The following is a 14,234-nucleotide window of genomic DNA, read 5'->3' as shown; positions in this document are numbered from 1 at the left end:
CCCAAATGGGAACATTAAAAGTGACTTGCCATAGTTGAGCATTCCCTCTGACATCCACACTGTCAGATGAAAGCTTTTCTACTTACCGGCAAGGGAGCCAGTCAAGGCAGTACACCTTCATCTACATCGATACTCTGCAAGCCACTGTACAGTGCATGGCAGAGAGTACCCTTTACCACTACCAGTCATTTCCTTTCCTGTTCAACTGGCACTAGAGCAAGGGAGAAAATGAATGTCTATATGCCTTTGTATGAGCCCTAATTTCTCGAATCTTATCTTTTTGGACCTTATGTGCAATGTATGTCGACAGCAGCAGAATTGTTCAGCAGCCAGCTTCAAATGCCAGTTCTCTAAATTTTCTCAATAGCATTTCTTGAAAAGAATGTTGCCTTCCCTGCAGGGATTCCCATCTGAGTTCCCAAAGCATCTCTGTAACACTTATGTGTTGTTTGAACCTACCGGTAACAAAACTAGCAGCCCACCTCTGAATTCCTTTGATGTCTTCCTTCAATCGGACCTGGTATGGGCCCCAAACACTCAGGCAGTACTCAAGAATAGGTTACACAAATCGCTGCAGTCACTCAACTTTGATACCATAATGTACACCACAACATCATCAGCACACAACTGCTGATTGCTGCCCACCCTGCCTGCCAAATCTTTTTTGTATACAGAGAACAACAGCGGTACTATCACACTTCCCTGAAGCACTGCTGACGATATCCTTGTGTCTGAGGAATATATGCTGTCAAGGATAACATACTCGGTTCTATTACTTATGAAGTCTTTGAATCACTCACTTATCTGTGACCTTACTCCATATGCCCATACCTTTATTAACAGCCTGCAATAAGGCACCGTGTCAGATGCTTTCCAGAAATCTAGAAATATGGAATCAGCCTGTTGCCCTCCATCCATAGTTCACTGTATATCATGTGAGAAAAGGACAAGCTGAGTTTCGTACAAGCAACACATTCTAAAACCATGCTGATTCATAAACATAAGCTTCTCAGTCTCAAGAAAGTTTATTATGTTCAAACTGGGAATATGTTCAAGGATTCTACAGCAAACTGATGTTAGGGTTATTGGTCTGTATTTTTACATGTCCATTCTTCTACCCTTCTTATGTACTGGAGTCACCTGCGCTTTTTTCCAGTCACTGGGGCTGTGGTGGGCGAGACATTCATGATAAATGGAAGCTAGGTAAGGAGCAAATGTCAGAGTACTCTCAGTAAAACTGAATTGGGATTCCATCTAGACCTAGTGATTTATTTGTTTTCAAATACTTTCAGCTGTTTTTCTATGCCATGGGTGCTTGTTACTATGTTTTCCATTGGGAGTATGTCCGTATCACTCTGCATCTGCCCCAGGAGCTAAGACTTGTATGTGGATTTTAAAAATGTTTCATCATGTTAGGCAATGGACTTAAGATGGACTCTGAATTGACCAGACTTCAGACTAAACTTTAATGTAGCAGAAGCACTTCAAACATTTAATACTATTCACTGTGTACTATTGATATATATTATTACGGGTAGTGAATGGATTATTTTGCCATATTTAGGAACCTTATTACAACAGAGTCATTTTCTCAAGAAACCTTTTAGTGTTTAGTGGATTTTGCTGACATCACTGTAAGTGTAATTTCTCAGTCAGAACATAAAACTCCGTCATGTGCAAACTCTGAATGTGAACACTGAGAGAAGGACAAAACATTTCAGTATTTACTAGGAGGAGGAATACAGCAACTTTACTGGATTAGATTTCATTAAATGTAAATAACGTTTTTTTCAAACACATCTAGTATTCTGTAGAATGATTTACCCTTTATGTAGTCAGTTGCTACATGACAAAAAGCATTTTAACCACAGAGGTGTAATGGAGGAGTTGTTTTTAGGTAAGTTAGCTGTAGGAGACAGTAGGTAGGGAGATATCTGAGTCAATGTATTTTCCTGCTGTTTTCAAGTGGCAATGCCATTCATCTAGGCTGTCCTGCTACAGTGGGACAAAACACTGCTCTTAATGAAAATAATTTATGAACAGTAAAAAGTATGCAGTCACACCCTCCCTCCCTCCTTCTCCCTCCCTACACACTCCACTTGACACAACCCCTCACTGTAGTTGGGCTGCAACACATTCCAGTGTAGATGTGTCGAGAGATATGGGGCATGTGCACAATAATAAGCTGCAACACTAACATCCCTGTGGACAGCTGTTACTATAACCTGGCGTGTAGTCACTGCGTTTTTGAGTGTATACAAGTTGTTTACATGAGTGTCAGTTCTTATCAGTGACTGACAATTAAGTGCAAAGTTATGCTACAGTGATCAGTATGATGGGGGTTTCTCAGAGTATGTACTGAAATGTTTTCAATGAAAAATAATGGTTCACTACACGATTGCGAGCTGTAATAACCATTATAGGCAACATAAAAAGTTATTTCCAAAGAACGATGAGACAAAACAAAAAAGACTAAATGCTTGTAACACCTTGATTCATTTTCAATTACTTATGTTTATGTGTGCTCAATACATTTTCCAATTCTGATTATGAAAGGTATTTGAAATCCAAGTTTAAGCCTGATGTTTCAACTCTATATCACCCATTGTCCAGAATTAATTTGTGGGTAGTAATGAGTTTAATAATGAGAGAAAAATTCGGGCACAAAAAAGAAGTTACCACAAAGAAGTAGCAAGCAATTTATAGTTTAACATATCAGCAACTAATGAAGGAACCACTGGTAGAGAAAACGTTACATATGAAAACAAACAATACTCTAAATGTGATGATACTTGTTTGTGCCAACAACTGGAAATTGTGGAAAAAAATAAAAGAGCTTTGGCAAAAGAATACAGATTTACAGGCTAATCTCCCTTGTGTAATGCTGAGTTACTTACAATAAATCATTTTCAAAAAGTGATTGAAGGTTCTTGTTCTGACTATCAATAAGTGGTTATGAAAGGTTGGTGTACTGGGGAATGACATTCCCTAGCTTAGTGACTATTTCAATGATGTAAATGTGCCTGGCAGCCACTCAACACCTGAACTATAAGATGACTACTTAATTTTTTTTTTATCTTTCCATAGTTTGTATTGCAGCCAATACTTTCAGGTATCTTATTATTACAGCTTCATATACTTTCAAAATTATTGCTTTATGATCATACGAGCTCATCTGCAGAAATGTACCAGGCGTTCTACTTCTTGAAACTAGTCCTTTTCATTAGAAAGTATGATGTATTGGCTGTAAGAGGAAGAAATGGATGGGTGGGTGGGAGGGATGGTGGAGTGCGTTCTTCAAGATATGTGATATTTGAAGCTTTCTGCTGCTGACTGTTAAGTGCACATTTATGAACGCAGTGTTGTAACAATGAGAGATTTAGCTACCAGGTTCCAGCATAACATAGATTAAGCATCTGTACCAATTTTTATCAGCAATTCATTGGTGGAGAGCCATAATGCTTTTGTTCTTGCACTGCAATATACGACACCAGTCTGGGTGCATACTGGGCACAGTGGTGAAAAGATTATGTTTTACTGTGTATCTGCACCATGGTATTGAGCTTGAAGTTGCACTGAATTTTATTTGAACATTAAGCAGAAAGTATGAAATCATTTGTTTCAATTTACCTTTTCTACTACAAACTAATTTCAGTCACGGACAGAACTAATTTAGACAACAAATAATAAATTTAATACTATAAATCACATCCACTGCAATTTGTGTACCTCAGATTCTTTTTCATACTGCTCATTCTTGGTGTGCCTTGGTTTTATTCTTATCTTAACTTCAAATGTTCTAAATTTCTTATTACTGGTTTAATACAGAGGCTGCCTCTTTTTCAACGCTGTGGTTCAACTGGACTAGGCCATAACTCAGAAGAGAGAGAGAAACTTGCTTGCTTAAGGTGTAGCTGTCTGGACCAAAATGATAGCTTGCAGACTGACATGGAGTGCTTCACTACCTGGTCGAATAACGTTCATCATTCTACTGTCTGTTACTGGTTTCTACTGTTCTATTGTCTGTTACTGGTTTCTACTGATAAGTTTGTAACAATATTACATGCTATGCAGAAGTACACCTGTTTCAATTTTAGAATTATGTATCTTAGTTGTTAAAAGTTAATAATAATCAGAAAATGAGGGTATATTTGCTCAATGGGACGTTTGTACAGTTTCAGAACAAAGGAAGGTTTAATCACAAATTGTCTAGCATACAACCATGTCCATAAATGTAATACAAAATTTTTAAAATGGAAAGACACACATTAAAAAAATTACGATATCCTTTCCATAGCAATAACTCTCCCTATTAGGTTCAGAAAATCTCTATTGGCAGTTAATCCCATTCCCGAGTTGGGCCTGTAAAGAGATCTGGAAAAACTCCAGGTGGGAATTGAGGTATTTTAACTTTTCTCTTTAATGCTTCTGAGAAATCCACTACAGGATTTGGATCTCACTGGCCAGCCCATGCAGTAGATATTTTCACCAGAAAGTTTATCCCAGGAGCAGGTTGATGTGGATGGAAACTATAGTACATGATGATGAAGTCTGTACCATGGTTGCAGTACTTCAATTTTCTATTCTATGTGTCAACAGCAATTTTATTTCTCACAACAGACCTGTGAAGATCTGTAGGCCCATCTGCGATGACGATTACATTCACCAAGGTTTCACCATCACTATATTAGTCTCTTTCTAGGTTGTTTCTGTGATTGTGCTGGTTACCATTACCCCTCTACATGCATGTTAGTGACATGAATCGTTCCAGAAGAAAGACCAACAATAATTGATTGTATTCTAAATTTCAGTTTAATTTAAGCCAGGAGTCTGAGCATTGTTATCTGCTGTGTTTCAGATGCCATGGATGAACAGGGCAACTAGTGTTTTATAAGCCTGCTGCTTACAGAGTCTATACTGATTCCACAGAACAAAGGAAGTTCTTCTGCATAATCAATGTAGTATGTTCTCAGGAATCCCACTTGGCCCAGTTACTTTTCCTCTACTGACAAGGGAAACTCCCTATTGCACACTTTCAGATTTGGTGGTAAGAGGGCTCAGTGGACAGCCCATCAAAAACTAACCACAGATCAAGCATGAAAATAGGAAGAAGGTGTACTGAATTGTGAAACAAAAAATAAAAAATAAAAAAAGCAAAATAGAAACACTGAATGATTCAAGGATAAGAAGTGCAGTATGGAGCAGCCTCACTGAGAAACGGCATTGTGGATAAGTCATCATGTGTTGGACTTGCAAGTGAGCAAGCCGTATTCAAACTTTCCCACACCAGTCTTTTTTTCCCCCACTGTTTACTGTATTCAAATATGTGTCTGTGTCATGGTGTAACGTCCGTTTGCAACAGCAAGGTATAGGGTAGGGACCTATAATGACAGTCAATCCTGCACAACTACTCTGTTAGCAGCTAAAAGGAAGTGCTTTCAAATGGGAACTGCAAATATTTGATGACAAGTCAACAGAATCCTCCACATACATGGCATGTGTGTCATATGAGAGGAATCTCTTATCAATGCACCTAATTTATATGCCTGGTAAGTGAGTGAGATATGCCTCCTTGCCCGATTCAGGTGTTCGTATGAATGTGAATGTGATCACTCCATGGCAAAGGAAGAAAACATAATAGTTTGTCATATAAGCTGCAGTATATGAATGCAACAGTTTCATAATCACACGGTCTCTCTGTGCTCTCTCAAAACATATGTTTTTAACATCTCTGAAGTTGCATAAAGTTTGGAAGCTTTGACTATTGAATTTCTTTGTTGTAACACAGTTCACTCCTGTTTATTTCTTGTTTTCGTTTCTGTGAGATGTCTATGTGGTATTTCACCTGCTTTCACTATTAATCACATTTAATGGTGGAGGTAATGTATTTTTACCACATGACTCATATTCTATAACCAATGTATTTTATAACAACTGCCAAGACTACAAAAGAGAACAAGCATTTCAATGACAGGACGAACATTTCACAATAACGCGAAAAAAAATTTAAAAAAATAAAAATAACTGGCGCAAGGGAGTTTTGGTTCACAGTCCAACACCGTGACCACTTAACCAGGATGCTGCGACTTGTTCAGTTTTTGATGGGCTATCCACTGGGCCATCTTATCACTAAATCTGATGGGGGTGTGATGGGGAGTTCCCTTGTGAATGAATTTTGTTGATTTCCTATTCTGCACTTACTTAGCTCAATCCTGTCATACAAGCAATTGAAAGGACGAAGTATAGTGAGATATTTCACAGTCTATCAATTTTGAAAGAGCATATTCTGCATTTCAGCCTTCTTGTTGTTGTCCTCCATTTTGGTACTCATATAAATATTAAATGACAATACAAGGGTTTTTAAATATTACTGACTTTATGCAAGACCAAAATTACTTTGGAGTTTTCATCAAATTGTTAGGCAAAATGATCTGAGGTGGTTTAACATTTGCAAAGAAGCTTTCTTTTTGTTTATAGCAACTTAGTAATAAAGGTATTGATCCAGATTGGTTCTCTCTTATCCCTCGCAATCTTGTTAATTGAATACAAAACCTAAGTTGCAGATACTTTACTATGAAACTGGTTAGTAATATTTACATCATACCATAAACGTATATGTGAGTGCAGGCTTTCTCGGCGAATTTCATATATGAAGTCTTCACGGGTTGTCAGCTGAGTCATCGTCTCTTAGCAACGTTTTGATGGAATGCGTCTCCATCATCTTCAGGCCTGAAGATGATGAAAACGTTGCTACGAGACGACGATGCTACTCGGCTGACAACCCGTGAAGACTTTATATACCTTAAATGTAATCACAACAAACTTGTATAAAGGGCATATTCCACACTGTGTGGTATATTCACAACTTTGGTCGCTGGAACATGATATAAATAAATAAAATAAAATAAATGTCTAAATTTCATTGTCCAATATTCTTAGATATAAATACTATATATTTTGCCCCCAAGAGTTGAATGTTTCATGTTAACCATGCAGATAATCTACAATCTGCCTCTCCCCACACTTGCTGTGCAGAAATATGAGCTTGCCCTTATTAAGATTTTTTTAATACCACAAATCTTTTATGCTGTGATAGCTTTATGGCGACCGATTGCCTCCTCAAGATGCTTAAGCCTCAGCAGTCAACCTGGGATGGTGTTGATCAAGCAAGCACCTGTGCAGTCTCTTGTTGATGCAACACAATATTGTGCATGACAAGATTGTGCATCTCTTAATAACGGTTTTGAAATGAATTACTCTTCTACTGAACATCTGTACTAATTTTCCTATATTTCCATTTCTTCTGGCAGAATAACTAAAGTTCCAGAAGCTTGTCACTGAACCACACTGCAAAATGTTGTTCACCTTGCTGAGCAGTTTTTAGAATTATGGAACATATTTTATACACATATGTTATGATTTTTTTGAAGACCGCAACTTCCCTCTGCTGATGAAAACCCATGTGGCATGCACGAGGTGTGAAATGGTTAATTCCTTAATGCACAAATGAACTGCAACCAAAACAAAAAGCCTTGAAATTAGTTTGAAGAGAAAATCATTAATAATGATTTCCAACGACAGTAACAGTGGTCAGAACATGCAATATATAGTCTGTTGGAAAGGAGACAGTTATGGTTATTCTCCAAGCCTACCATCTATTCCAATTCACATTCTTCTATTCAATATTTCATCGAACAATGTTGTATTGAAAACACATCACACCCTTATAATATGGGTGAAACATTTCACAGTACGGCTAATAACTCATACAGACAAAATTAATATGATATTAAATGTCAGATTTTTACATTTCCAAGGCTGATTGTGCAATTGTTGAAGAAAGACAGAAATGGAAATAAGGAAAACTGGACATTACCTGCTGATCAGAATTTGGAAATGTGCAGCAAGACATGTAACTTGTGTGAGTACCAACTGTTTTTTTCTTTGTTGAAACATCTTCCTCAAGGCTCAATGGGTATACTGTGACCTTGTTGTCTAAACCTCTGGAAACAAAACACAAAAATATTCAAACAACTACGCACACAGCTACATTCTGAAGCTGTTTTAATCCTATCAAGAAAACTGTACAGCCGAATGAAATATGTTTTAATACTATTATGCTTCCATGACTGAGTTACAGTATATATGACCTTAAGAGTAAGATGTAACTGCGAACTTATCAGATGAACTGGTCACCAACTTTTGTGGTGGGGAGAATAAGGAACATGTGACCATGCAAAATAGAACACCATATTTATAGTGAGCATGAAGTAACCACAACAAGTACCATGACCAGTGCAAGAACACCATTGCTTATAGGGAAACACTATTTTAACAAGCTTGACTTTACAGTGGTGCAACTTTCCATTTTCAAACCTCTGTGCATTCCAGATAAGTAAATTACACTGAGAGTAGAATAGTCTAAAATTTAAGTAGAACATTTTAAAATAAAAACAGATAATGTCTTGTTGTTCTGAATAATATATTTCTTACTGGTTAATCGGTTTATTTGTCATTTTTGTTTCTCAGTGCTAAACACAATTTTTGCTCTATCATTTAAATAAAACTGGCTTATTCTATGTACATTCAAAGAGTTCTTTGATGTTCTAGCTCTCACACTAACAAGAGCTATAGAACACCATGATTGTTCCTTAGAAATTGAAAAATACAATACTACGACTGAATACACATGATGACATATGAAAGCCAAAAATATGTAGTGCAAAGTCATTTTAATAAAAGCAATATCATAAGATATGACTTTCTTAGCTACTGTCAAGTACTACATGAGAAGACTAAAAATTGAATGTGAAAACAAAGTGAACAATGGAAAATGTAATGGGACCAAACTCCAAGGCTGGAGAATGTAATTTACAGAATTAGTATTTCACTCTGCAGCAGAGTGTGCACTGTTTTGAAAACTTTCTCAGTGTAGCTAATATTTGATACTGATTTCTATTCTTATTACTTAGTCTTCCACCTGGAATTAGCAAACTATAAGGTAGTATGATGAATAATTTGAATGTTGCACTTTGGAACAGTGGGTTTTTGAGTCTTATTAGCATTTCTCGTGATTATGGCTGATTTCACCTGCCGTACTGGAGATTACCTTTTCATTTTAGACATAGCTAAGCACGTAAAGGATGCATAAATGTTTGAATTTCTCCTACTTTTCATTAGGTTGTCATCTATCTTTCTTTTTTGGTCAATCTAACACACATTAGCCTTGTTACACAATCACCTGCCACATTTTAAATGAAATTTTTTTGATTTGTTTTGGATTAGATTCAGTTTCCTTTCCACGGGCTCAAAAATGAGATGATTTTCTTTGGTGTGGAACAAAACAGAAAGTATAACATAAAAACCATAAAAGATTTGAATATAATACTCAGTACCCTGATCATCTGTCAGGAGGTTGTCAAAATAGATGAATACATCAAGTAAATTGGCACTGCTATTAGTTACAGAATTAATAACTGTCAGAACAAAACATAGTTATACATTTTTAATAAATTTATCATACACAAAAAAACCTAATCTTGACTGTAGTGCCCAAGTGCTGTCAGAACTGAAATATAACAGACATTTGTACTTAAGCTGGTCTAACCGTCTCTGTTAAGATATTCATCTACAGAGTAGATGTTCTTATTCCTAGTGTTGATACTACGTGTTGAGCTATTAGTTAGAAATAGAGATATATTACTTGCAACAAATTTAATTAAGAAATAAATATACTGAGAAGCAGTGGTTAGAATACAAAGTTCCTTGGACATGTTTCTACATGATGTTCTTGAATTTACAAATGAGTCGTATTACACACTTTTGCATGCTAAAAACTTTTTCTCAGTTTGATGAGTTACCCCAGAATGTGGTCTTGTATGGCATAATAGAAAGAAAGTAAGCAAAGTATGCAAGTTTTTTTTATATTCTTGTCTGCTACCTCTGTCATCATTCTCATAGCAAATACAGACTTGTTTAGGCACTTCTGCAATTCTGTGGTATGCCCTTCCCAACTTGAATTTATTATCAAAATGTAATCATACTTAAATCATCTTTCCAAGTCTATTACCTGACCAATTGTCTATTTTCATGTCCATCCTAATAATTTCAAACATGTATCTCTATTACTCATTGATCAACTCTGTTTCTGAAGAGTTATCACTTAAGTTCATCTACTTCAAAACTGGTAATGCACACAGACTGTAAACTTCCCTTTTCAGACACATCAGAAGATTAACTTTAAACAATATTTAGATTATTAAAAGCACTTCAGACCATTTTTGCTCTTCCATTTGCTATCTTGTCCTTGCCTGCAACTTTCCAAAATATAAAAACTGATCAACTGGTCCTATGAGTCCAGTGCTAATTTGTACAATTTTCCTTTCTCTCAGTCTATTATACATTATCATAGCCTTATAATAAATTATTTTCACACTCAATTCCAGACTGTCAAGTCCATCCATTCAATACTGATTACTCACCAAGTGGTAGCAGAAAGAAACTTGTGGAATGACTTATAATTGATGGCTTTAGGGTAATGGGTTTCTTCTTGTGACAGAAGAGAGGAAGGGGTTGAGATAGGCAAAGTTCAGTTTCCAATGGTAAAGAAATTCATCTATTCTTGTCCTTGAAGTAGGCTGGGCAACCACAAAAAAGACCATGGTATTTCTTGTAATTACGTAGTGTAGCATTACCATCATGACATATGGCAAAGTCACACGACCATAGTATATTATTATACTGACGACATTACTGTGAATATTTTAAGTACCACACGAACTAATGAACATACGAGGCCACTTTTATCACTGGAATAATTTTTAACAAAACCTCAATACATTTTATTCAGCAAAGTATAATTAATTGTACTAGTAACATTACTGTAAGCAATTTGAAGTTATATTATGTAATGTTTTTTCATTAAGAATAATGACAAGTCATGTAATGCATGCAGTACTGTGGCCAGAAGACTGTAGCTCTCTCTGCTGGTATAGAAGTACGTTTGCACTCTGTAAAATGTCACTGTCTAAATGTATCTTTGACTGTGGTCTGTCTTTGCATTTTTATAATGGCTGTGTTTACATTCGTGGAAGAGAAACAACATTTAGTGCTACCAGACACATAACACAATATAGTGTAACATATCACTTTGTTAAAGTGATGTGTTGCACACGGTATTTAGGACGGACGAATTATAATCATCGAATCATCGACTGCTGAAAAAAATTTATTTTATGTAGTATGGAAAGCACAACATGTGGTGAGTGTGAGTTTTCTCCATACGCGGATGTTGACTAAATGGCAATGAAGACAACATTGCTACTGGAAGAGGCCATGCTGGTAGTGGCTCACGTTTGGTCACACTGCCTGTTCTTAATGTTTTCTATGTGCAGTGGATCCCTGCCTTGGAGTTGTGCTGGCCTCCATGAATGAAGATGGCTGTGACAATAAAAAACTCATGGAACAAAAGAAGTTTGAGAGTAGTGTCTGCTATAAATTTTGACTCTGATCAGTGCGAATATATTTGACATACACTTGTCAGACAGAGAACTGTTGGAAGTAGTTTCTCTCAAGTGTAAAAAGCTGTTATAATCTATGTGTTTTATGAAAGAAGAAAATTCTCTCAATTAGTAATACACAGAGTAGTAATAACAAAAAATTGGCAAGACACTTGAAAAAATTGGTAATTTTCCTTGTATTAAGTATGGAAGGCATTGTACTTGGCAACTACATCAACTGTGAAGATTACTCGATGCAGCAATCATTAACAATACTGCATTTGAAAAACGTTTGCGAAGAATTGGGCTACTGAGAAGACAATTTTAAATTCTTCAGCACTAGGAAAGAAAAGAAGAAATTTAAGTTGCCGAGAAATCACTATTAAATTACTCAACAACAATTACAAAGGAGAATAAAATACGAGTGTGAGATCTTGAGATCTGGAAGGTTGATGATTCTGGAGTTGGTGGCTGTTTTTTGAATCATTGGTTCCATGACATCCCATGCCAGCTGGCATCAGTTACATTGGCAGAACATAAAATACAGTTACGCTGGCAGCACATAAAATACCGGTGTCAACCACTACCATGGCAATTCTCATTGCAGCTTTCTCCCTGTGACAATCTGGCTTTGCACTGGCAACTCATCATATCGAGTGCAACTGCAAGAAGTCATGGGTGATCTGTATTTGAACCAAAATAATGCATTTTGGGTTGGTGGTGGTGTGTGTTGTGAGAAATTAGAAGTGAGTAGCTGGCCAAAAAGTCTGTGTTACTGGTTTTAGAATACTGGGCCAACAGACAACTCGTTAGCACTTTTTACATTGATTATTCAATTTTTCTTTTAATGTCTATGATAAGAGCGGATGTTAAGTCTGACAGAATGGTTCCAGCTGTGGAGCATAAATTTTGGGCACAAATGGAGGAATATTTAAGCACAGAGCTCACTACTAAGCTCAACACTTCAATTGTGAATCTAAGTGCAAAAGTAGATGATATGAATGCTAACCTGAAACAGCATATCTGGGAGTCTTGCAACAAGAAACAAGAGCTAAAAACAAAAATAAACAACTTCCAAACAATTTTATCCACTTCACAAGAGGAGCTACATACAGAAATAAACCAGCAATGTGATCTTGTAAGAAATGAAGTTTTGGAACAGTTTAGGGAGATAGATCAGAATTTTAAACAAACAGAAGAATTAAATGAGCCAAAGTTTAAAAAAGTAAATGAATGTATTTCATGGATGCTGTTAAAGTTACACATGTTAGAGCAGGGTAAAGATTTGGAAATAACAGCTTTACCAGAATCGACACTTAACCTGACGCGACTTTTGCAACTTTGCACAAATGTGTGAATGCATTAATTACTCAGACGATACAAGAAAGGATAAATTCATTGGTCAGTACACCAGTGTCCACAATTGGTTTAGGAAAACCAGAAGGGGAAGCATGAAAGTTTTGGGAACGTCTTAGTAATTACTGATGTGATGTCTCTCTCATATGGCCTGGTGTCCTTTTGTTTGAACTTTTATTTAATTAAGAAGAATATACAAGGATTTTATTTACACTGATATTAATTTATGTACTTACCTCAGGCAATACAATGATGGTACTTATTTATTAGTTTATTATTCCAAGAAAAGAGGAGACAAGAAAGATGGAACTCAGAATATTGAGAACCAATTAAGAAAATACGCAAGGAACAGATTGTGCCAATATAATCAAAATTAAGTAGAGGCAGATTTTAAATTAAAGACTTAGTGTTAGTGGAAGCCTATCAGCCAAGCTAAAATATGAAATGAGAAACACACAAATTTTTTGACTGATATGAAGGTCCTTATAAAGTAGTGGGTATATCGCACCCGAAAGCAGTATTTCTTGTAGACCCATTGAATGAAAACGGCCTCTACAGTGTCAGTACAGTAAAGAAGTATTATGTTGTTGTTGTTGTCTTCAGTCCAGAGACTGGTTTGATGCAGTGCTCCATGCTACTCTATCCTGTGCAAGCTTCTTCATCTCCCAGTACCTACTACAACCTACATCCTTCTGAATATGTTTAGTGTGTTAAAGAAGTATATCACAAAAATATTAAGTAGTAGGATAAATGAACTACTCGCCACTGCATTCTGAGATATTTCTCTCATACTCTATTGCAAACATCTTTGAGTTTGGTACAATAGTGGCTTGAGTAGTGTCTAACAACATCAAATAGATTACTAATAGGTATGGATATCATTACATATCAGCCACATCAAATCTGACGGGGAAAAATGAGGACTGAACATCAGACTTACATTAAGTGGTGTGCTAACATCTGAATGATTAAAAACATGAGAATACAGTACTAATATCTAAAGGAAACAGTGCACAGATGCAGTAAACAGAGTTAATGGTCAGGGTGACTAAGATCACACAGGAGTGCACGGGAATTTACTAGAAGCACACACTGAGGTCTATGAAATCCAATTCAAACAACAGGACTGAGACAGTCTTTTTTTTTTAAATAACTGTTTAATGTAGTAAAAAGGAAAGAATATTAGGCTGGACAGTGTACCAGTATATAAATTAGGGGAATGATTGGATGTGTGGGTGTACCAAAAGAAAAGAATGACCCACACTAAAAGAAGAAAATAGAGAATATATATTGGGACACTATCTCCATCAGGAGTTTGTACGCATGTAGGAGTTGGCCCTCTGTGGAAGGTAGTGTATGGCCAGTGCCTACAGAGTTAGG

The 14,234-nt window shown here is 36.4% G+C and overlaps 1 protein-coding gene across 4 annotated transcripts in view; it reads right to left on the bottom strand.

Moving 5' to 3' along the window:
* Positions 1 to 14,234, bottom strand: part of LOC126187319 (guanine nucleotide-binding protein subunit beta-5) — a 180,027-nt gene that overhangs the window by 34,713 nt on the left and 131,080 nt on the right. For all 4 annotated transcript variants that reach the window (XM_049928332.1, XM_049928331.1, XM_049928329.1 and 1 more), the window contains one exon: positions 7,877 to 8,003. In XM_049928332.1, the coding sequence (XP_049784289.1) occupies positions 7,877 to 8,003 (127 nt within the window). The remainder of the gene's footprint in view (positions 1 to 7,876; positions 8,004 to 14,234) is intronic.

This window comes from Schistocerca cancellata, chromosome 5 (genome assembly GCF_023864275.1).
Source record: "Schistocerca cancellata isolate TAMUIC-IGC-003103 chromosome 5, iqSchCanc2.1, whole genome shotgun sequence".
Classification (NCBI taxonomy): Eukaryota; Metazoa; Arthropoda; class Insecta; order Orthoptera; family Acrididae; genus Schistocerca; species Schistocerca cancellata.
The sequence above is the reverse complement of the archived record's forward strand: the minus strand, read 5'-3'. Positions and strand labels throughout refer to the sequence as shown.